We start from the raw sequence: 25,496 nt of genomic DNA on the forward strand, positions 1-25,496 counted from the left end.
GCAAAAAATGGCATATAATATGGCACTGTGTACAATTAATTTGTAGTATGATTAGTATGTAGCATGGAGTTGGGACACAGCTCTTGTAATAAGGCATACAAGAGAACTGCTTTGCTAAGTATCAAAGCTTTAAGTGATATGAGAAGTTTTATACCAGCAGATTCAGCCAAAGGGAAGATAACACGGGTGCTTCGCTGTGGGCTCAGAGAGCTGCACATGTTTCCAAGGTATCCAGTCTGTCACAATAAGGGCATGATTTGATTAAACTGGGTTTTATGTATAGAAGTAAAAGGGCATGTGACTGAGTGCCCGCAAAGTTTAGGATACTGGAGTGCTTTGCCTTTGGTTTGTGAACCATCTTAGCAGACTTTAAAAGCTCAGTTCATTTAGCTGGGAAGCTACTGCACCATAGCTAACATGACTGTCTGCTTGTAGCGTTTCCTCTGGGGACGAGGCAGAGTTCCAGCCACGTCTCTGAAATGAAGCGAGGCAATGCTATACAAATCTCCGGCCCCCCTTGTGACTCGTGTTTGTGTTTGGGGAGATCTGAGGAGGGATGAGAGCGGATCCGATGCCACGGACTGCGACAACCACTCCTCTCTTCCTCTCGTCTCGCCAGTCTGTCCCCCTCTCCGTCCTCCTCTCATCTCTCTGTGAGCTGCTGTACAAGAATTGCCAAAGATACAAGGGGTCTGCGCTTTCAGACCGACAGTCTTTGGACAGACTCGCGTTGCCTCGTTGTAGCCAGAGGCAGGCTGTCTGTCTGTCTGCCAGCTTCAGCAGGAAGATGAGGTACAGTTGTGTCAGGAGTATGACAGTTCACACCCACTGGTGTTCCTGCCGGTTAGTCCCCCGAGTCCTTACTGTCAGAGTGAGGAGTGTACTTCAGTCGAAATGTCCCTGTGAAACACGACAGACACGTACAATTGCCGTGTTAGTACAAGGCCCTCTGCCTGGTGAAATACAGCCTATTCTTATGCATTCATGGATGAAATACATGTAGCACCACATAGAAACAAGATGAGTGGGTTCTAATGTTTCAAAGTAAAATCACAAAAATGAGCTTTCACATCCAGATAAATGGTCTAAACACTGGTGTCTATGCTATTCACTGATAATAATTACATAAATAATAACACATTATTTTATTCCATTTCACAATTCATTCATTTTCATTTTCTGATGGTCACAATGAAAACCGAGGCATGACCTCTGATTGGCCAGCTGTTAGTGGGAGCGGGCCGGACTGCATTTCATTATTGGGTGTCAAACTGCTGACGTGTCTTGTGAAACGGGAATTTCTCGAAATTAAAGTGATCATGACGTGGAAACTGTGGGAGACAATCACTTATGGAGTATATGATAGGCATTAAAGGGATAACAAAAAGTTTTTTTTAACATTTATATTTTGCGATTCTTTTTTAAGGTTTAATTATCAAGTCCTCATATACATTCACTGATAATACTAATAATTTCCCCCTTGTTTTGGTCCTTCACTCACCTTGCTGTGCCGAGTCCATGGGCGGCTGTTTGCACTCCTCCGCTCTGTGCCCGTTGGCACCACAGTTATAACACGACAGGTTCCCTGCTGCCCGTTTCTGGCCTCCGTTTCCCACGATGCCATGGGGGTGGTAGAAGGCAAAGCCCTGCTGCTGGTCATGTGACACTGGGCTGTGGCGGTAGAGGGGCGGTGGCACCATCATCGGGTAGGAGAAGGGCGCGGCCCCGGAGCCGGCAGCACTGGACGAGGCTATCAGGGGGCTGAGATGGAGCAGAGGACCCAGGGTGAAGAGGGAGGGGCCGGCCGAGAATGGCTGCAGGTAGCCGGCCGCTGCGTATCCAGGCAACGCCCCGTAGGCGCCGCAGTTCCCCCGACAACCGCAGGAACTGCAAACACATTGTGACCTGTTGTGACCTGAACTTTGATCCAATGAAGAGGCAGACGAGGGGGAAGGGGAGGGGCTAGAGGTGGGCTGGGGCGGGAAGTAAGTGTTGCCGGGTACCGCAGCCACAGGAACACTGCTTGCTGTTGCCATGGGAACAACGCCACCACCACTACTGGAGCTGCCAGACTTTGTGGAGGGGCAGGAGGAGGAGGAGAAAGAAGAGAAGGAGGAAGAGGAGGAGGTAGGTGGGTAGGAGTAATATCCAGATGGAGAGGGGGATGAAGAGGACGAGAGGTGGAAGTGCAGAGGGGGGTGGGAGACGTGGTGGAGGCTGTTGGAGGTGGAGGTCAGAGCAGAACTGGTTTCTACCATCAGACCCACCGCACCTCCCGCCAGACCACGGCAAACCACCGAGTCTTGGAGTGTGGAGGAGCCGGAGCCGTCCACGTTCAGCCCAGGGAACAGGTTCTCCAGCCTCACCCCCATCCCCACACTGAGCCCCGTGCTGAAGCCTGCACCGGCTGCAAGCAGGCCCGAGCTAGGCAGCTTAGTCCTGTCCTCCATGCACAGGGGAGGGGGCCGGGGCTTGCGCGGGGAAGTCAGGATGCGTGCTGGGTTTGAGACCGGGGAGAGCAGGGTCTGGGGGTAACTGGCCTGTGGGTGGTACGGAGACTGCGGGAGGCCGAAGGAGCAGGAGGGAGGAGCTGGATCGGTTTGGACAGGCAGGACCTGGGCTGTGGGGCGACTGGGGCCCGTGGGGCAGCTGGAGTTCAGGATGAAGAGGCAGGGCCGGTCCTTCTCTGGACCCCCTCCCGCTGCGTCTGGACCTGACACACCTGTAACACAGACACACAGGTGGTGATGCTGAGAGCTCATTGTAATGCTAATGTGTGTATGACTGAGTCAGACAGAGGAAGGCAGGAACGACCGGAACGACAGTCACTCATACGCGGCACAAATATGTTCAATAATATTTCATTTTCTCATTAATAATCAAATCTGTGCAGATTTAAATAGGAACGGGTTCCTGTTTCAGTGTCAGGTGCACATTAATTCCCATAACAAGCTGGAATTAACAGGCGTGTTGCTTTAGCAAAGCTATTCTTAAACCTTCAAAATAGAAATAGAAGTTTGGTCTGGGGTTAGCAGCACCATTGGAATTGGATCCCACAATATCAGCTGAACGAACAATGGACTGACAAACTACAGTTAGTACAGCTATTCAATCCAACCACTGAGTAGACTGCAGAGGACCCAAAGAAAAATGAGTTCCCAAAATGTTTAGAGCTCAATTGCAAGCCCCGTTGTGGTTCAGTATTGATCTGGGATCACTTTTCTGGCCTGGAAAAACAAATTCAAAATCGATGGGTATTCTCCTCTGTCATGCGACACTGTGGGGACATCGACTAAATGGAAGTTTGAATCATTTAATTATTTTTCTTTGAGGGCCAAAGATAGAGAAGGTAGATCTGAAAATTACTAACTTTTAATTTATTTATTTTTTTTAATTTTCTATAAAGCAGTTGCACAACATGAAATAATCAGAAATCTCAAAGAGGAGAATTCAAACCGTGTAAATTCAAGATAGATGGTTTTCAAATTAAAATATTTCAATGACAGACGTTTAATGACTTTCTTTGCTTCGTGGGTTCAACAACAGGTCGGGAGACTTCTGGTCAGCCCGTGCTGATGACATTCTCACTATTTTGTACATGAATGGGAATAAACTGATAAAAGAATTGAGGGAATATCACTCAGTTGTCACTTTCAAAACATATTTGGCATCTTCTCTGTTTTCAGGATTATCCCTTTGCGGTAATTCAGCAGTTGAGAAAACTCACGCCTGTGAATGTCTCTGGTCCTGTCGAAGGTGGAGTCACAGCAGAGTGGTGTTCGGGGGGAGCAGGAAGAGCTGGAGTAGCCCGAGGACGAGCTGCTGTCTGTTGAGACGGGGTGATGGTGCAGCACAGCGTCCACCTCCACTCGCAGCTCTCCTGAAACACATTTCAATAGTCAACTCATTCTGGCAGCAAGCCACTCCTGGTCTCACATCTAAACATTATGAACTTGGTTATGTGTGAATGAAGTCAAATGAGCACAGACAGCCTGAGACAAACCAGCTTTTTTACCTGCAGCGGAGGTGGGATGTGTTGAGGGACCCATGTGACTGGAAGGTGTCACCCTGGCGATGCCGCTGCAGGGCCGCTTCTCCATCTTCATCTCCCTGCTGAGGACACACACACACACACACACACACACACACAGAGGTTTAATCCATGTTGTGGTTCATCCTGTTTTGCGTACATCGCATTTATGTTTTAGGGGGCAAATCATTTTATAAGATAGACTTTTGCTGTGTTTAAAGGAATATTAATGGTTGGTTCAAAAACCTGACAGGAACAGAACAAAACATGCCAAATAGCAAACATTCAAAGTCCTAAAGTCCCGTTAAATTTATGGCCCAGGTTATGCTGGAAACCTGTTTTGTACAACTGAACTCTCTCAGTTCAAGTCCAGGTGTCATGAGTGGCAGGGCAGCTCATTTCCATCTATCACCATCAGGGGGAGACATTGTCCACTCAACATATTCCTCAGCATCCCCAGTTGCTCTTATACAAACATCTGCAAACCTGTCCGTCGCATGGAAAACCACTGCAGGAACTTTCCATTTTCTCTGTCTTGTTTAAGCATGCCCACACCCACACACACGTGTTGTCACCTGCCTAATGGAAACCTGTTGATACTGCAGATGGAAACACCAAGATCAAGAGATAATGAGAGCAAGTTCGCATGTGAGGAACCCAGGTGTGTGTGTGTGTGTGTGTGTGTGTGTGGATGGATGTGTTTGTGTAGGTAAGAGTCAGAGCGTGGAGACGCATTTGCTTGCACATCCATGTTTTTGTGTTTTCGCCTGTGTTTCTGGTGGTTATCTCCTCAGGAGTACATCTTATCTCTGCGGCCCACCTACAGCTGGTTAACCATTGACGCTGTATGGACCGTTACTGCTGCATATTTACTGTGGAAATCAGCAGCTGATCAGTCCGTCTGTTAATGGTTAATAGGACCAAGCATCTGCTAACTTCACCATGCACTGCCACAAAATCTGCACTGTAAAGGGTAATGAAATGAATGGACAAGCCTTATATTCATAGTTCTTGCAGATAAGATGCCAGGGGTATTCTCATGTTGCAACATATACAACATATACTCTGTATGTAGAGTAACGTCCTCCAATGTAAAGCGAGTAGTCATTTTAACTGAAGCTCTGCCTGAGGATAGCAGCAGCATCACTTGCCGGTACATCACACTGAAATCAGCAACTCCAATATGGGAATTTCTTATTGACCAAACTATTATGCAAGCATGAAAACAAATTCAAGCTGTAATTTATGCGCTTGTCAAGATTAGTGGACAGATTTGTAAGTGCAGAATTTCGGACTGATTTTGTGCGCCTTCAGTTCAAAATCTGCTCGCATGATTGTCTCCAGATGTTCCGGCAGATTCTCAGGACGTGACAGGATGCGTGCTAAGCCCCTCTCGGCTCGAAAGAATTCAGAAAGCTAGGTCTAACAGGCTGGCACTCAACTTCCAGGTCAAATCCTGTCATATATTACCTCACTGATTCATTACTGTAGCTCTTTAATTGGTTTTGTTTCTGAACTTCCATACAAACAAGTCATCAAGGGTCCATTCAGCTCATTCATTAGCCACAAACAGATTGATGTAGTACTTTCTTGTTTCCCTGTTTAATTGATTTTGTTCTACTAACAGTGGCTTTTACAGCGGTGGGATTTATCCATGACAGGCTGGCTCTTACTTACATTTCAATTATACCATGACCACAGAGAATACGGTCTTCTGATTGGCCAGAGGCCTCATCCCCACTAGCTTTCGACTTTTTGAAAAGAGTGAAAGGAATAGTTCAACGCAGCATCGATACCACTCTCTTGTCTGTGTGTTAAGTACAAAGCTGAAGCCAGGACGCAATTAGCTTAGCTTAACTTCGCTTCAAGACTAGAAGCAGGGGAAAGCAGCGAGCCTGGCTCTGTCAAAGTTATGTCTAAAGCACCTCTATAGTGGTTTTTGAGGGAGTAACATAATGTAACATAAAGCACTTAGTAGCAAGAGTAATAAAGCATGTAACCAAGATACACACAGTTTGGACTCAGACAAAAAGGCAAAAGAAATGTAAAAATAGTGACATCGGCAGCTTACTCTACTGACTTCTGTAGCTCTAGCTGAGTCTTGAGTTTCTTCTTTGCTCCTTGGGTCAGGTCGTACTTGTTCAGGTCCTCCTCTGTCAGCGCTAAAAACTGTAGGGAACACAGGGAAACATGTTTAGAACTTGTGGAAACAGGAATAACAAACATGTATAAGAAAAGCAGACACACTGGTTTATTTGTGAAAGTAAAAAGCTTACAGATGAGCACAGCTTGAAATACGGATTTTAGCGAGTGATTGAGCACACTTGTTGTTTCCTGTAATAAAAGATATCACAGGACAGGATCTAAACCCGACCCACCTCCTCCATGGTGAGCTGTTTGAAGACAGGGTAATACTTATGGAGCCGAAGCCTGCGGAGCCAGTCCAGGATGCCGTTCTGCTCCAGAGTGCTGGGCTGGGACTGAGATGGCGCCTGTGTATGGGACTGGGAACGAGACAGGGAGTGGGACTGGGGGTATGAAAGGGACTGGGAATGTGAGTGTGACGTTGGCAGGGAATGGGACAGGTGCAGGGACTGCGCACTGGACTGACTGCTGGTCTGCGGATGAAGGTGGTGATGGGGATAAGAGTGCGACTGATTGTGTTGGGGATGCGCCGGGGAGGAGGGATCACCTCCACCAGCCATGGAGTTCTGGGTGGGCAGGGCTGCCACAGGGAGGGAGGACGGCTGCGGGGAGTGCTGGGTAGGAGGAATGGAGGGAGGAAGAGGAGGAGGGAGGGACGAGAGGTGAGGAGAAGGGCGAGTCAAGACAGAGCTGTGGGTGCTGACGACAGGCAGGACGCTGGCCACTCTGTATACCGCCCTGAGAGAGGAAAGACAGTCTGAGGGGGCACAAATGATGGGGATGATGATGAATGACAGAAAAACAAAGAGGGAAAAAAATCCTACCTGTTGGTTCCTCTGTACTGGACCGTACAACCCAGATCTGAGGGACAGAGCGACAACAAATATACCTTCAACATCTTCATTATCATCACCAACAAACAGTTTTTAAAAAACTCAAAGTTTCAATGTGCAAAACTCTGAACACAAAATTCTACACGCCTTATTTTGGCCTCAAAATCATTTATGCAGAAGTCAGGATTTGAAATGATGTGGATTAAGATGAACTTTATTTTGATTGAATATGCTGCGTTATTGTACTGTATACTGTATTGCCAACACACACACAAGAACTCTGAGGATTCATTTGTTGACGAAGTTATCTGTGCGCTCTTATTTTGAGATAAAGTGAGTAAAGAGTTGTCTTGGCCCACCTAGAGTCTGGTTCTGCTCGAGGTTTCTGCCTCTTAAAAGGGAGCTTTTCCTTGCCACTGTGGTGAAAAGTGCCCTGAGATAACTTCTGTTGTGATTTGACGCTATATAAATAAAACTAATTGAATTGAAAAAGTCAAAATGGACATAGAAAAGTTACTGTAAATTAGACTGCCATTTGCTACATTCTGCTGCATCTAAAAAGAAATAAACTCCTAATTGGGACAATGAGCGCCTGTTTTCATTCCTTGATGACCTCTATGAAAGACAGGCCAGGTGGGGAAAGGGGACCAGAGAGGCAGAATCCAGAGGGATCTGTAATTGTATGGGACGATGTGGCGTTTCCCCGTTCTCTTCCAGTCACAGAGGGATTGACAGCCCATCCCAGGGTGGTGTCACTTTTCCTTCCACCTTACTCTCCATTCCCCAACCCCCACAGAGGAATTATTTTCCTCATGGAGGTGGAAAGTTTATCACCACCAGCCACATGATCAGATGTCCCTCTTGGACACAATGAACGCTGGATGTCTGGACATATCTGCAGAAGACTGCCAGGGACGGATCCGACATGCAAAAAGAGTAATTCACAAAATGAAAGTAAAGTAATTCCAGTAATGCAATACAAAGCTATACATATTCACTATGTACAGATGTACAGGAGAGCTACAGATTTACAACAGAGCCAGTCAACACTGGGTTTTACATTTGGCCACAAGTTCTCATCCACGTCACACCCCGTGTCCTCTCTTGTAATCTTTGCATGCCTGACACATCCCTGGTAACCTTCTGCAGATATGTCCAGACGTCCAGCATTCATAGTCTGAAATTGTAAAAAACTGTAAGAGTTTTGCACATTGAAACACTGTTGTGGAAACCGAGCAAAAGCAACTGCGAACTGCTGTAAAAGAAGATGTGCCACTGCGTAGAATGTATAATAGCGCAAAAAGAGTGCTACAAGCATTTTGCCATCTCTTGATCCTGCAGCACAACATTCATGCACTGCTTTACTTTAAGAATTTGATATGCTGGTTTTAATGATTCAGGATTTGGGTGTTTTTGTTACAGCTAAACTAACAAGTAATTAATAGACTGAACTAACGACTACTGGAACTGCATTTTTGTTTTAGACGTAATTTGATCTTCTGTGTTAATTTTAAGTTAAATTGCAAAGACACTATAGTGCTAAAATATTCTCACCAACTGCAACATGTGAATTTTGAATGTATGGTGGTTTCTGCATGAAAAACGTGTGTGAATGGGTCATGAATGCAACTAAAATCCCCAAAATAAACTCATGCAAAGTTTATCAAGGAAGACGGCTTGGGTCAGGCGTCATTTTGTTCTTGTCTTCACTGAGATGCCCCCATGAACGTGAAGCATGCATGCAGTGACCCATGTGTTCAGTGCAATGAATGTGATATTACAGCCTCGTGTTCAGCTTATGAAGCGTGGACTGTGATATATTGTGGTGGAGCTGTGTGTGTTTGTGGAGGCAAATTACAGCAGAGTTAGACACATTCATATTAGCCTCGCCTCCCTGGGGTCTCCTATGAGTCTGGCACACACACACACACACACACACACACACACACACACACTGAAGTAGAAACACATGCAAAAAGTACAAGCACACACAGACATACACTGACGGCTATAAATACTCTCCGGGATGAAGTCACACTCATAGAATCAAACACACACACACCAACATGAGGTCACCACACTCTAGGCTTCCCAACACAAACATGCCACGCTGAATTCCCACACCAGACCAAAATAGACCCCGTCCGCTCCCTCCAACACCTCCAAAACACGAACTGAAAATCCTGCCTGCAGTCTCACCTCCTCACCACCACCAACCGAGACCTACACTCACGGCCTTGTCCTTTCCACTCGCTTCTCTCTCTCACCCCCAACACCAAAAACCCAGACGTGAAATCTTTTATCTTGGCCTTCTTGCCCCGTCCCTCCTTGGCGCCTTCTTCCCCTGCCTCTAAGAATAGTGTGTTTTATATCCCTGCCACCCTCTGTAAAGACTTGCTGCTTTTATAGACTCTACTGCCACACACTCATGACATCTGCAGTTTAAACCTATCTGATGGTTTCTGCTACATGCCATCTCCTATTTCTCTACATAAAAAAAAGAAAAAAAAAAACAGAAATTACATAAAATACAAAACCAAAAACTGAAGAAAAAAAAAGACATCATTAACAATAAAACAAAGACTTACTAGAGCTGGAGGTGAACGGGAAGGTCGGGGCTACAGGAGCCGTAGGAAGGGAGGAGGGTAATGGAGGGAGGGAGGCAGGACAGTTGGGTGAAAGAGGCCTGGTGGAGGTGAAGAACAGCTGAACGCTGTGGTGCTGGAGGACATGGCAGGGCAGCGCTGTCAGACACCTGGGTGCAGGCAGAGAGACAGGGAGTCAGACAGACACCAAAGAAAGTTCAGTGCATTTAAAAACAACTTTAAAAAAGACACCACATCACTACTACACATCACATCTAGCTGCATCTCAGAGAGGCACTAAAGAATTCGTGTAGCGTATATCGGCGCATACACACACACTAACAACCAGGCAAGAGAATGAGATACCTCAACAACACCTTGTTTGTGTTGGAGATGTAAATAAATTCATCAAGTCATTTAGGAAATAATTTAGCCAATATATACGCTATTGTGACAACTGATCAAAGTGATGTTTGCTGCTGGCCAAAGGATAGAATGTACTGGATGTTTGGTATCTTATAATAATGCTGTGTTAACAACAAAGGGCGCTGGAGGACTGAAGGAGGTTTTGACCTCTACGATAAGGCCTTTACAAGGTGGTCCCTCGCACAAGGGAATGTAGAAATACACCAACAATGTCAGTGAAGAACAAGCAAACATAGATGTTTAAATAAACAGTTTAAATTATTTAAAACAGGTGCTTCGCGAATGCAAGGAACAGTAAAAAAAAAACTGTGACTGTACAAAAGTCCCTTAATGACATTCCTCCATGACCCAAACTTTATTTGATCTGTGGCAAGTAGCCAAATTCTCGGATGAAATTCCTTTACGTTCCTCAGCTGGAACACACCTCTCCACTTGATGAGACAGAAGCAACACTTTGCAAGGGCAGAACTGAACAGGTCGGGTGATGGGACTAACCTGGGGTCCAGCTCTATGGACTGAGGGAGGAACTTCTCCACTCCTTCATCAGGAAATGCTTGTGACAGCTTAGAGAAAACAAGTTCAACAATTAAGACGTGAACACATAAACTAAGCACACTGTGTCAGTACATTTCTATGCCGATGATACCGAGCTATACATCCCTATAACAGCTTAATACTTTACAGAATAAAGAACAAATGTATGTTAACCATCATATTTTTACAGGCCATTTTTACACTTAAATCTGCAGAATAGCCTGAGTATAGCCTGAGATTATTAGTATCAATCAGGGAAAGTGTGTTTCAGTGGTGGTCCTGACCTGGGACAGCAGCTCTGTCACCTCCTGTTGAGTTCGGACAACGGATGACACAAAACCATCTGACCAGCTGGCCTGCAAAGGAGGAAGGATGAGGAGAAGGGGAACGAGGAGGTGATGGAGTAGAGGGAGCAGGAAAACCAGGTGGATGGAAAGGGTAAACACATGAAGAGATGAGCAGTGACAATTTGGAAAAGTGAGCAGGAGTCAACAGCGTTTGTGTGTGTGTGTGTGTGTGTGTTACATTGGGACCCACCTCGAACACATATTCACTGGTGTCTTCAGACTTGTGTGTCACTCCTCTCAGCACCACCCTCTCAATCACCACTGGATGAAGCAGAGATCGTTTCACAGATGATTAACCACACACGTTTGAGACAGTGGCTTTAACACATCAGTCGCTCAGGATTTGATTCGTTTAAACGGCCTGGAGGAATTTAAACTTGGCCTAGTCTCAAAAGGTAAGAAGCTACAAGTGAAGTAGTTTAATCATGTCATCAGGTGTACCTACACTGACAGCCCCATGGCACAAAACGACTGCAGTGTACAGTGTGTGGTAGGAGTGTTGACCATCCTCACTGACTCCATGTTGATTACTACTCCAGGTGCTGAGATTTCATTCCTGTATTAAGCTGCTAAATAACACATTTTAACTGCTCAAAGACAACGAGGACAGTGCTCTGACTGGGTGGCCGGTATCGTTGCAGTTCCTTACTCGCCAGCAGTTCAGTAACCTTCAGCCTTCACTATATTGCTTGATTGACAACTATTTGAATTGCCAAACATTCAATTGTTTCAGTTTCTTAAATGTAAGGATTTGCTGTTTGTTTTGTCTGTCTGTTTTCTATATTAAGTGGAATATCTTTGTGTTTATTTGTCTGTTGGACAAAACAAATCATTTGAAGATATCACCTTGAGCACTGGGAAATTGAGACAGGCATTTTTCACTATTTTCTGGCATATTTGAGACCAAACATTTTAGGGGGGGTTACAATATTATGATATATACCGCCAGATGATACGAATTTGCTGACTTTCACAGATTTTGAGGTACCGTTAATACTGTGCTATCTATTAGTTTATTATCTCGTGGGACTGCTTTATGGCAATATCGTTTTTTTGTATGATTTTTTCATCAATTGTGATAATAATATATACTATAATAATTTCATTAGTCAGGTATTTCATTTGCTGGATCGGCCAAAAACTACAACGGCGTATTAGTCATACATTTGCAAGAAAAAAATACATGTTTCTCAGTTTTTTTTTCTTGTAAATTTGCAACTTTAATCTTGGAAAGTTCAGCTTCCTTTCGGTAGTTTCAACCACCATTTACACCTCCCTATTTTCCTGCTAATTCAGTTCTGCTCTCGTTGGACCTCTAGCTTCGTCTTCACCGACCAATGAGCCATATGAACCAAACTAATCTGTGAGGGATAAGGGACAGAGTTCCTTGTCGCGCTTTTCCATTCATCCCTGAAGATTTGTCAGCTGCCCTCAGTACTTGATACTCCTCGACACTTAATGACTTGGACATCTTTGGCTCTGTACACCCGGCAGCTACCTGACTGAGCATTATGTCCATCAGATGAATCTAACATCTGCACTCTCAATTTTCCATCTGGACAGAAACTCTGCCAAAGCCCCCCCACTCACGGCTGCTACTGTACAACTCATGCTCCCCACCGGGGATTCAATCATCCCAAATTCTGCTATCTGTCTGGTCCAACCTGTACAATGTCTACTTGTATGTCTGGATGCATGCCTCAGGTGCAGAGGCAGGTTGGGGCTGCTCCACTGACATTAGATCCATGTCATTACACAGAAGGTGAGAGTGAGTTGAAATGGTGGGAACGCTAAATAGATGGGTGTGTGTGTGTGTGTGTGTGTGTGTGTGTGTGTGTGTGTGTGTGTGTGTGTGTGCAGAGGGTACCCTGCAGGCATCGATTTAGACATATTAGAATCTCTATCTGAAACCACATGGGGCGTGCAGGAACAAGTAGCAGGGGAGGGGAACACTAAAAGAAGGGGGGGTAAAGGAATAAAGAGAGGGGAGTTGCTCTCACCACACAAACACACACACACACACATCACCACCTTGCTGTGTGCCTGTTGGGCAGCTGCTGTGGAGGGCTCTAAATGCCGCCTACCATTCACACTAATCTAGGCTGCCACACACTGAAGCGTACTCCCACACTTTATGAAGTCCAGGACTGTGTGTGCATGACATGCTGATGACATGATATCCTAAAGAGATACCACTATGTATTGATAAAGATCCCTCGTGTTGCCTCTGTGTCTTTATGTCTCCACAACTACGGTTTGTGTATGTGTGTGTGTGTGTGTGTGTGTGTGTGTGTGTGTGTGTGTGTGTTTGTGCAAGAGAAACACATCGTAAAAACCAACACGTGAGGTGTGGCTCATTCTGCCTGGGCTGAGGTAGCAAAAACTGTAAACACACACAGGGTAAATGGCATATAAACTTCATTGTGCGTGCCTGTGGGAGTGTGAGTGTGTGTACACTTTTCTGCATTTGTGTTTTATGGGTCTCTACATGCTGAATACAACTGTGTGTGTCCGTGTGTTTTGTGCTGGTGACAGCTATGTGGTGGGACCATGAGCTAGTGAGATCGTTTAGTATTGTGTTACAGACAGAGGCAGGGGGCCAAGACAATAACAGACGCCCCACCTCAAACCACATACTGTACACCAGCTGGTCACTGGGTGATTGATTTCAAATGAACGGCAATGGAAAATATCCGAGGTAACCTAATCGCTTTATGAAAACCAATGATTCTGTGTGAGTGTGATTCCGACCCTGTACTCTCGTGCTACACCCACAAAGGTGTTTTCACTTTGCCTGTTTAGACCTCTTCACAGGACTGTAAGGGCGTTTACATGCACAATACCAGGACCCCGAAACTAGCTCACCTAAATGTAAAGCAGGCGTTTGTTATCAATTACACCTGTGTTTTTCATGACAATCCAAAATGTCTGCTGTGAAAAATGTCTAGAAGGTCGAGACGTTCTTGGTCCCATTGTATTTCACGTTATCATTTCTAATTATAATAATTAGGATTAAGACACAACAGTGTTCCATTAAAAATTAATATTTTTATATGGAAACTGAATCAAATCCCTATATGTAATATGGTTTGCTCACAGATAACAACCTACAGAGAATTATCACCCAACTCTGCAGCTCTATGGAGCCTTTTTAGCCTCTTTTAGCTCATTGTTTTGGTCTTACCACACACTCATTGAACCACATTTACCACTTACATCAATTCAACCTTGTTTCCAGTAGCAACAGGAAGCTACTTTTAGCAAACAAGTTCAAATAAACCAACTACACGCTAGCTAGTCAGCACCAAATAGCAGACAGACAAAGTTAGCGAGTAGCCAACCAAAAGATCCAGATATTTTTCTAAGGAGTTCCTAACTCCCCGAATCAATATTGTTACATTACAATTAATTAAATGTGTGTAATGTGAGAGGGGTTGCTAGTATGAGATCATTCTCACTAACTCTGCAGTTCTCCTCAGTGGTACAAAAAGTTTTAGCGTCTTTCAGCTCATTGTTTTCGTTTTACGGTCCACAACTTTATAGTTTTGGTTTTCTCTCATCAACTTTGTTTCCGGCCACAGCAGACAGCTGTAATCACTGTACGCTACCTGCCCAGAAGCTAACAGAAGACAGACAAAGTCAACAACTATCTGGTAAAAAAGTCAAATACTTAGCAGCTGAAGAGCCAGATATCTTTCTCAGGAGTTGGTGAGGACCAAAACAGAGCTAAAAAGAGAGTAAATATTGGACTTACATTTGACAGGAGGCCAGACACACGACTAAAAGTAAATGCTAATATTGCTCCACATCTCCTGGATGTAAATACACTAATTGTTTGCCAACACTTAGCTCTAAGAACTTATTGAGGCGATGTTAGGTCGGTGTACTTTTAAGAGGGAAATGTATGTTTAATTATTCTCATTTGATGTGGGAATGTACTGTAGAAAAGCATGACAAGATGTTGATCTATCACACAAAACTTTCATCACAATGGGGATTGTTAATGGTTGATTCAGAAGGTTTGGTGATAACTGCCATGACGGATCACCGTGAACCTGAAACCACGTGCATCCTCAAGTGACATACTACACTGCAGCTCAGACACACACACGCCTGAGCCTTAGGGCAGCATTCTTTAAGCTTAGTTGTAGTGTTCAGATGTGCCAGCATGCCACATCTTGTTCAACCGGGCTTAACTGGGTGTATAGCATGACACACACACGTCATGCCGATATGCACAGATGGAGGGTGGGTGTGAGGCCATACATATATAAATATATAAATACATACATACATACATTCATTCAGTAAGTGAGACAGAGAGACACTGACATCAAGAAGAGCAGGAAGTAAAAGGTAAAATGAGAACAGTAGAGAATATGTCGATTACAGAAGCTCATAGGTACTGTCAACAGTGCAGGGTCATCAGGAGTGTTCTTCTGGGAGTGAAGCAACAATTCTGAAATGTAGCAGGGATACAAAAACAAGCAATGGCTGCTCCAGTGGCTCACCTTTTCCTGCTTTCCCCTGGAGGTTCTTGGTTGGTGCTGCTGCATCCTGGCCTTGCCCAGCAGGCAGAGGAGGAGGCAGATGAGGAGGTGGAGGTGGAGGAGGGGTGAGCTCCGGGCCGACCGCTTGGTCTCGTCGTCCCACGGTGACCCCCGAGCCTGGCCCTGAGACTGCGCCAGCCTCTCTGGTCTGGCTCTGGAGGGCAGGGGCGAGAGATCATTCAGCAGAGGAGACGTTAAAACCACAGAGCAGAGGTCAGGGACAACTAGACACAGTACAAGACAGCATTAACGGCCCCAAGTGCAGCTTGTTTGCACACTGGAGCATGTGCGGTACAAAAATAACAGTGACCTCAAAGAAGGTGGCATGTCTTTGCTTAGAGACGGGCCAACTACAAAAAAGCAAACAGTGAATTCTGCGTACGCTCCCACATGGAAACAGCCCGACTCCTCTCAACCAGTGGCCTTCACAGTCCCACATGGGCGCAAAAACACACACAAGGCAAAAACCATCTAGATGAATGCAACGCTTAACAAACTCGAAACACTAAGCAACGCTCTCTCCGGGGCTGGCATAGTGCTAAAACAAAGTGAGGAGAAAGATCTGGCAGCGCAGAGCAAACCAATATTTAACCAGGCTCGTCCACTGAGAGGGCGCTCTTATTTATAGCAACGCCCCTGAGGAGCAGTTGTAGGGAGAAAAAGTTGACATCCAAACAAACAAACAAATTTAAACCTGGAGCCGCCTTTTACTGCTGGATAAACTTTTCTAACCTGGTCCAGGAACTGCAACTGGCAAATGTAATGTTTTCTTTATAATAATATTTTGAGATATTTACTAGTTTCCTAGGGCGCTTTCACACCTGCAGTTCAGTTCATTTGATCCACACCAAAAGCAAAAAATGGTACATTGCATTATAGTTCTGGTCCGCTTCATGTTTGCTCTGGCTTTTTACAAACTTACCAAGAGGGGCAAACATGACGTTAAACAGACAGCTCATTGATTAGACAGCTTTGGCGATTGTCATCCTGCATCACCAAATCAATTTCTGGTGACTGACCGAAATTACCACACTGTACCAGGGCGGCAACTAACTAATTTGTTCTTAATTCTTTCGATTACTTGATTAATCATTTAGTTTATGAAATATCATAAAATAGTGACAAAATCCCCATCCCAATTTCCCAACAATCATCAACGAATCTACTGAAAAAAATCTGGATCTACACTGTGCACCACCAGCCCAGCACCAAACAGCAGCCAGACACAGTCAGCGACTAGCTGGTGAACACAGTGGAGAATTTAGCATCTTAAGAGTCAGATATTTCTCTCGGGAGTTGGTGGAGAGAGAAAAAAAAACAGAACTAAAAGAGAGTGAATATTGGACTTACATTCATCAGGTGGACACAAACACAACTCAAGACAAACAACAGAGCTTGTAAATCCCTAGAGTCCACAACATTATGGCATATTACTCCAACACAAAGCCAGTGCTGTGAACAATTTGTCATGATAACACACCCTTAATTCCAGATCATCTATGAGATGCAAACACAACAGGAAATTCAAAGCACCAGGACTTATTCTCTGTCATGGAAATTCCACCACTGCCGATCTTCCAGAGTCATTCTTGTGTCTGCCCTTGTTTAAATAAAGGTTACTACTCCCTCTTTTGGATTGCTGTATGTCGTTGAGTTCAACAGGAAAACCCCTCAAAATGCTGATGTTAGAAGTGTGTGACTGTCTATTTTGCAGCGGGAAAACCCAACATGTGCTATTCCCTACAACCCTACACACACACACACACACACACACACACACACACACACACACGTACGAACAGCATGAGGCAGTAGATCTGAAAACAATTAAGTGTGCTACTGCCACATCCGCATGTTACTTGCCCAACCTGCCAACTCTCTGTTCTGTCTGCAGACTGCAAGTGAGGGGAAGGAGAGTCTGACTCTGTTACACTGAAGGTACATGAAGTAGAAACGGCACTCATGAGAACAACATGAATCAGCGGAAAAGGATTACAAGGAGAAAAACAAGGAGTGCGGAAAGGAAATTAAGATACATTCCAGATATTTGGACAGCGTGTGAGTCTCCCTGAACGCTGCTAGTAGCAATCGAACAGTAAAAAGACTAAAAACTATAAAACACAGACTCTCTGCTGACAGCAATTCATCCTGCCTCGGCTACGAAAGTCAGCTTAGCTCTGCAGTTCATTCCGACACTGGCGTTGTTTTTTATATAGATACATAAAGCACTCATATAAATAGGGTGATTATGCAGGTTTGTACAGGCCCAACAGATGTGGCCATTGAACTGTATGTGCTGTTTATACCACTGCACTTCTGCTGCTAGATCCCGCTGGATAAAAAAATCGAACTCAACTCTTTTTCCTCTGGAGTGACTCGGCATCCAGCTGCTTCGTGTTAAAATAAGCTCATGCAAGTTGGTTTCAAATCCTGAAGCGAGAACAGACTGCAGTGGCTGGTGCAGCACTGAAGTCTGTCTTATGTGCAGTGGTGGAAAGCTCAAATGTACTTAAATACAATTGTGAGGTACTTGGACTTCAATGGGTATTGGTATATATGGTGTTGTGTTACTTTATACATTTAAAATATTGTACTTTTCATTCAATTGCACTTACTTTACAGCTGGAGTTACTGCTTGCTTTGAAGATTAAGATCTTACATACAAAATAATGAGCTTATAAAATATTATGCAACAACCCAATAGTATATAGAGTGGCTAACAATTAGCTCCAACTCGAGCTAAAATGCTACTTAGATGTTAAAGAAAGACTATGTCCCATTTATAAAGGAGAAATAATACATTCTTTAGTCTTACAAATAAAAAGTAAATTTCATGAGCAATAAAACAAACCCTTGTCAATTCAGTGCACTGTGAACTGTTACAGCCTTACCTGGTCAGGTATGACCTGTATCTAATGGTTGCTAATGTTAGCTAACGCTAGCTATTACTGGCATTACTGAGTCAGTTGGCTCTATGACTCCTCTCTAATTGTCCTATGGTTGCACTAAATCTAGGATAATTACTTCTAATGTTTAATTTCTAACATGTTTGTTGTTTGCTTCTTGTGGCCTGATCCACTGGCTCTCAGTAAGGTCATCTAATGATAATGGCTTTTAACCAAATAACTCAATGAAGGGAAGTCAGTTGTGACCACAGCTGTTATTATTATTATTATTATTATTAATGATGCATTAAAGGAAGACTGTAAAACAGCTGTTTAGCATCAGTTTTACAGTCTTGCTTTAATGCATCATTTATAATAATAACAACTTTTAAAGCAAAATTTGATCTGCAGGACTTTTACTTAACATTGTTGTATTGTTACTTTTACTTAAAGCTGCATTCGTTGATTTCTTTGGCCACTTGGGGGCAGCGAAACACACAAGTTGTAAACACAACATTGACATACTATCACCTCATAGATTTGTTGCAGTAAACATGTGGACAAACAATTGCCTATTTACAAAGACACGGGGAAACATTAGCATTCATTTGTTGCTGTCTTTCTGCACACCCGAAAAAGTCCAGTCGTCTCTCCTTTTAGCTACGTTTTGGTTTTCACCAACTCCTGAGTGAACGATCTGCCTCTTTAGCTGCTAAATCCTTCACTATGTTCACCAGCTAGTCGCTAACTTTGTCTGTCTGCCGTTTGGTGCTGGTAGCAGACATTGTTGCTGCGGCGTGATGTGTCTGGGCGTGACGATGATGAGTGCTGTGAGAGGGAACCAAAAGGCAAAGTTGTGGGCTAAAACAATGAGCTAAAAGACGCTAAACCGCTGCAGAGACGGATGGTCGTTTTCTGTGGGGTTGATCACTACGCGTGACCCCTTTCGCATTGCACACACTTATCTGATTTATTGTTCACATTAAAACACTGAGTGGTGCAGCTTTAAGTAAATCTTCTGTGTACTTCTCTCACCACTGATTGTATGGAACTCCAGTGATCTCTCCCTCCAGTCTGCTAGCGCTGTGGCTAATGTAAACACTGCTACAGCAGAGATACACACTGTCACAGTCTTGAGGGAAAGCTATAGTGTCAAATATATATCTACAGTAGGTGACAGTAGGCCTGGCTAAAAGGTGCTCTACTGAAGATAATGAATGCTCTGGTTTACAATGAAACCCTGTCAGTCCCTTCAGAGCGCCGAGGGAAGGAAAGAGAGCGAGAGAGAGAGAGAGTGGGAGCATTTATAACTTCCTGGGGATTCACTGGAGACACACACACACATGCACACGCTCACAGACACACACACACACACACACACACACACACACACACACACACACACACACACCACAGAGGGTTGATTTCAGCATAGAGAAATGTGCTGACCTGCGCTAAGCAGGAGCCAAGGGCAACAAAACACTAAATACAAACGCTCCTCTCTGAGCTGGGTACTTTCCCTTCACTGCTCACACATGTTCAAACAGTGTGCCTGCCTGCCTGCTTCTGCGCGAGCATATAAGTGTGTTTACGTCTGCGTGAAAGAGGGGAACAAATTAAGTTTTGCCTCTTGAACTTTCTTTCACTCTCTTTCTCTTGCCCGCGTCGATAGAGAACCAATTTCTTTCTCTTCCAAACCTCCAAAAAGTCCTGATCCGTGTGTAAAGAATCCCTCTTCAGCTCTCTGCAGGATGATGCCACATGTTACTGTAACAGGGTTAATGAACCACTCAGTTCCCTGCATCACTGGGAAATCCCCTCCTCTCCCTCCCCCTACGATCTCCACTTTTTATTACAACACATCCAGGCAGAGCGACCACATTTGGTTGTAAACAACTGCAGTCTTTTTCTTCCTGTCCTCTTGATCATCAATATTTGGACATGCTATGGTTGACCACTGATCTTGTTGTTAGAGAATGGCATTTGTTTTACAAGAAGAGTACTTTTCTTCACATTTCATCACCAGGAATTTGGTTGATGGTTCAAACTCCACATCCAGCTCCACTAGCTTAGGACTACTAGTCATTAGACTGGTTATAAAAAGGTGAAAAGCCAAGAAATTCAGGGGAATGTTGAACTTCTAAGATATGGAAACCGGCAATAGCAGTGCTTCTCAAATCAGGGGCTGCAGATGTGTCACCATATCTGTCCTGCTGCCTTCAGACGGCTGCAGGGATTTACTGATCTGAAGGAGAATCGCTTCATACTATATAAAGCAGCTGTGGACTACAGATACTGTAACAATCACTCATATTGTTTTATAGATAAATGCAGGCTGATTTACCGAAGTTTCAATTTAAACACATCTACAGGCTGGAGATGTAAACATTATTCCATCATTCCTGAGTATCTTCTTGATAAAATCACCAGACCAAAAGACCACACAGACGGACAAAGCAACGGTCAGAGCGCTGCTTGTGTTGCCACAAAAACAGGGCCCATAGTGTACATACTCTAACAAACGTGTTGAATACATTTCCTTCCTTGTTAAAAGAGAGTGGATTTTTTTGATATTTCAAAAAACTTCTTCTTGCCTTTTGCCGGCTACGTTTCTTGACACGTTACCGCCACCAACTGTCAATCAGCGGAGCCTCGGGGGTGTGTGAGTTGAATGCAAGATGCAAATCAAACGAGAACCTGCTCATCAAAACATGGCTCTATAGCAGCACTGGTGGTCAAAAACACCACAGGGTACCTTTAATATATATAACACCTACACAGTCAGGGGAAAATCGCTCTGGGCTTGTTGTTCTGGACTTGTTTTGGTGGAACATTTGCACGTGGGGAGGCGAGTCCTGGCATTAAAATTGTTAAATCCCCTCAAAAGAAAATGCCACATAAAACAGTAAACGTTAGTTACTGTTAAAAACGATGACTTGATCATCGGTGTCCTAGAGGTGAAGCCTACCAACACTTTAGCTCTGGAGGAGCTCACTGCGATCCAAATCTTTGTCAAAACTTGCCATTTTCAACGTGTGGGCTGCTAGCTCGGAGGTGGTTGATGTTGTTGTTTCATGTAGCATCAGGGACTTTGAAAACAGTCATGCGCAGATAGTGGAAGGGGAGGAGAATGTAGCTGCCTAGATACGGTGAGACAGACTGATATCCACTGAACGTCCACATGAATGATTCATATCTACATTTTGTTGACGTTAATGTTTAGTGTATTTCTGCACATTTGCATGTACTTAATATCTATTTTTTTTAATGTTTAATGCAGTTTCAATCCCAATTTAAAACAGCTAAAATTACTATCATACATCAATAGAAATTCAAGTCCTACGTTCTATTTTAACTTGCAGAAAGCTTTCAGTTTGTAGGAACATCAAAGTCAACTGAAGACATAAACTGCCTTTTAGCCAGTTAACCCAAAATATTAATAATACAGAATAAGACTACCAGAACCCCAGACCCATCAATTAAGTCCTTTTTTATACATATTTGTTTTGAACTTGCTCTATTGTTAAATGCACACGAACGCTTAACAGAGGCCACTAAACTCTGGCTCTGCTGCTCCCTACCTTGTGCCAGCAGGTGCAGTGTGTCTGGCAGGGTTGGCAGGCAGACAGAGGCAGGTAGGCAGCGCTGGCATCGGGCAGGGAGCAGGCAGCGGGGGACAACGAGGCCAGAGGCAAGGACGCGGCCTGATGGTGATAGTGGGGGTGTGGCTGAGCGTAACAGGCGGCAGATCGATCCCCGCCAGGCCCTGCTGCTTGAGCCTCTCCTGCTCCTCCACTGCTCACCTGCAACAACCAACATGTTCAGTAAGATGCGACAGTTGTGCCATCTCCTTTTCCGCTTATCTCTGGTCTTTTTATCGCAAGAGATTGGAACATGTTGACGTCGTAGCCTGCTGTGCTGTGTCATTGTAAGAAGAGTGTCTCTGTAAAGGACTGTGGTCCACACTTTTTGGCTTTAAATGTGCTCAATAATAACATTTAATTGACTTATGAGTTATGAATTATGAGTAATGTTCCCATCATTCCGATCGTCACCACACTAGCGCTTAAATTTTATTGACACTGGCTTTACTTCCTCATTGTTTGTTTATTTGTTCTTCTGACTTCATCAAAACCCCAAATTTAGACAAGCATTGAAGTGGTAACCCTTCCCTTTGCCACAAACTGGGCTTGCTCATTTGATGAAGGTGACAAGATACAGAAACGAGCATAGAGTACTGCCATTATACCAGGTACGGAAATATTTCACGTTTTGCATGTTGCATGGGATGTGCATGAATAAATGTATTTTCCTATTCTTTGACAAAAAATGATTCACAGTCAAAGAAATGTACAGTATGTTACATTGTGATGTTACATTGTATTATTATTATGTATTATTTACAGCTGGGGCCTCCAAGAACCCAAACAGAAGTAATCTGTAATAGAGGTTTCTGTAGGGGACCTCTGAAACATGTCATCAGATAAAAATCACATTACTAAGCAATTCTCACAAAATTAGGGAACGTCGTGAAGCATCAAGGTGATAAAACAGTGTATGTTTTTGAGCTCTTGAAGACGGGCCGGGGTCTCCAGGAACACAACGTTAGGGTTAGACTTTAGAATTGAGTGGATGTAACCTGGTTATTTTGGCTGTTTCTCAGCGTTCTTGCTTGATATCAATCAAAACTGCAGCTGCGACAGACGCGTGCCAAAAAATGCAATGTATCGCAGGAGCCATCACAATTGATCAGTAAATGAAAGATGATCGGTTTAAAAAGACACAAATTCTTCTTTTAGCTTAGTCACCTAACAAGAACATCTTTTTAATCTGGCTTGAGCTGTGGTCGACATCATAAACTACTGCTTTCGCTGTCAGCTTTCACCTACAAACGTGTCATTTACTTTGTTCACCACACATGGCTGACTAAAGGCAGTCTGTCATTGAGTGCCTCACCTGTAATTTTGGCGTGGAGGTAACATGTCAGTACGCTGTACTCATCTGTAACATATTTCCTCTGCCAGGCCTCAGTAAAACCTGAAATTAGTTTATTGGCTCACCTGTGACCAATGGGCGGCTGTGGTGATAACTCAAAGCACCCCCGCACTGGTGAATTATCTTTTATCTAATCTTTTATCCTGAAGGAGGCACCTGGTCATGTGGATTCATAGCAGAGTAACGGCCTGCAGCGTGTACACCATGGCTGTCATCTCACCTGCTTTCTGAGCTCTTTCATGTAACGTCTGGTTCAGACAGTGGGCAACCGCATGTTCTCAGTCGGCCATTGAGTAGGACTTTAACTGGTTATTGTTGTTTTGGTTTTTTTGGAGCTGCTTTCACTTCCTCTGACAGAGAGCCCACACCGAAAGTCTCTGTCACTATTAGACTCTTATCAGCGGATACAGTCTGTCCACATATACTTATAATTCTCATTTGACAGGTGCGTTGGCGTCTGAGTGAGCGAATCTATACGAGTTACATCGGATTGGTGGAAAACAAGCTCTGTGTCAGATCATCTAAATGTTGAGGGTGTTGTGGATTTCTTCTCCTAATGTTTTCCGCATTTTTCTTGACCTATCCATCTACATAGAATTTGGCAAGAATTGCATTCTCTGCGTTGTGTTTTGAAGCACTATCTGCATGATTCCAAGTATTTGCACTTCACTCTACTAGTATAAATAAAACGAAGAATGCAGTTTAGTGTAGTCACATTGTTGCAAATGACTGCATAGGTGTTAAAATATTTTCAAATGATATTTTATGCAGTCTGACTGGGCTGTGCTGGGCTGGGCCCCTGCTCCTGAATGTCAGGTGTGAACCTTCTAGTGGCTCCCTCCACTTTGAGCATCCTTCTCACCTGCAGGATGTCCTGGATCTGGCCGAGCTGCTGCCTCAGCACCTGCTTCTGGTGGAAGCTGAAGGCCGGGTGGTGAGAGGCCATGGTGAACAGCAAGAGAAACTGCTCCTCGGTCCTCCCGTCGTTCAGCGCCAGGCCGTAGTTATTAATCACCGTGTCTATGTGAGTCAGGGTTCGGTACAGGACCCCCGCCGCCTCCCTGTTGTCCGAGCCGAGCAGGGCGAGGGACACCAGCAGCTTGCTGCGCACCACCTCGTCCGTGATGTTCGTGAGGCCCGAGAGGTCGGCGGGGTTGTTGGCTTTGATCTCCGCATCCCGGAGGGAGTGGTAGTCCTTGCGGGCCAGGTCCTCCAGGCAGGAGCCGAGGAAGCGGAGCTCGATGGGGACGCAGAGGTCCAGGAGGCCGCACAGGAACTCGGCTCTCTGGGCTGAGGTGAGGGAGGAGAACCAGCGGTACACCCCCTCCCTCTGGACACAGCTCCGGCTCTCCACCATCCTCACACATCCACGCAGACTGAGCCGTTACTCTTGTGACAATAACCGGGATTAAAATGTCACACTTTCAACGGAGAGTAAACTTCACAGCGGAGGGAGCGCGCGCGTGTGTACGTGCGTAATTGCGCAGGCGCGCGTGAGCAGCGCCAGTCTCGAGTGGTCGTAAAGTCAGAGCTAATTAGTCAACTTGAACTGAAGTCAGTGACGCCGCCTCTCACTCCGCACCGTCCGCGTTTGTTTGCACGCGCTGTGGCCACGGCAGCGACATGGAAGAAGCAACAGTCGTTTCCTTTGTTGGCGGAGCAGCGGCGACTGAGCAGCAGGCCTTTCCATAAACCATAATCTCACCAAGTCGCCTCATATGCAGCCAAAGTGCTCCGGTTTGTGCTCGGCAGCCAGGAGTCCCTCCGCCGTGTCCCTCCCCGCCGGTCGGACCGCTGCCCCCCTGACGGCACAGAAACAGCTCTTGCAGAATGGCAGAGAGGATCAAAACACACCGCCCCATTCAAGGAGACGCTCAACCACACAGAGACTTTTTGATCGGAGCCGCCCCGTTCTCCTGTCCCGCACGGCACAGCAAGCCCTTCCTGTACAGTTGTCCCTTCGTCCTCATGGTTTTCCGCAACTTGTGCGAGGAGCCGTCGGCTGAAGTCCCGACAGCTAGCAAGACTGTGCTGGGGTTAAAGTTTAAAAACAGAACTAATGTGTGTCGCCACTAGAAATAACATTATAACATTTCCGACACATTACCTTATCAAACGCCGCTGTAGAGGGAAAACCTCACTGATGAAACAAGACCTTTTGTTCAG

The 25,496-nt window shown here is 44.8% G+C and overlaps 1 protein-coding gene across 1 annotated transcript; it reads right to left on the reverse strand.

The window, feature by feature from the left end:
• Positions 1-793: 793 nt before the first annotated feature.
• On the reverse strand, positions 794-24,687 carry zcchc14 (zinc finger, CCHC domain containing 14). The gene is made up of 14 exons (XM_070908043.1): positions 24,193-24,687; positions 21,917-22,138; positions 15,412-15,604; positions 11,091-11,161; positions 10,838-10,909; positions 10,515-10,582; positions 9,597-9,763; positions 7,000-7,036; positions 6,409-6,913; positions 6,102-6,199; positions 4,016-4,113; positions 3,728-3,880; positions 1,502-2,722; positions 794-900 (listed from the first exon to the last, which is right to left on the reverse strand). Exons 1-14 carry the CDS (start codon positions 24,685-24,687, stop codon positions 845-847), a joined length of 3,456 nt encoding a protein of 1,151 aa, XP_070764144.1. The 3' UTR covers positions 794-844.
• Between the last annotated feature and the right edge of the window lie 809 nt (positions 24,688-25,496).

The sequence above is a fragment of the Enoplosus armatus genome, chromosome 6, assembly GCF_043641665.1.
Source record: "Enoplosus armatus isolate fEnoArm2 chromosome 6, fEnoArm2.hap1, whole genome shotgun sequence".
NCBI lineage: Eukaryota > Metazoa > Chordata > Actinopteri > Centrarchiformes > Enoplosidae > Enoplosus > Enoplosus armatus.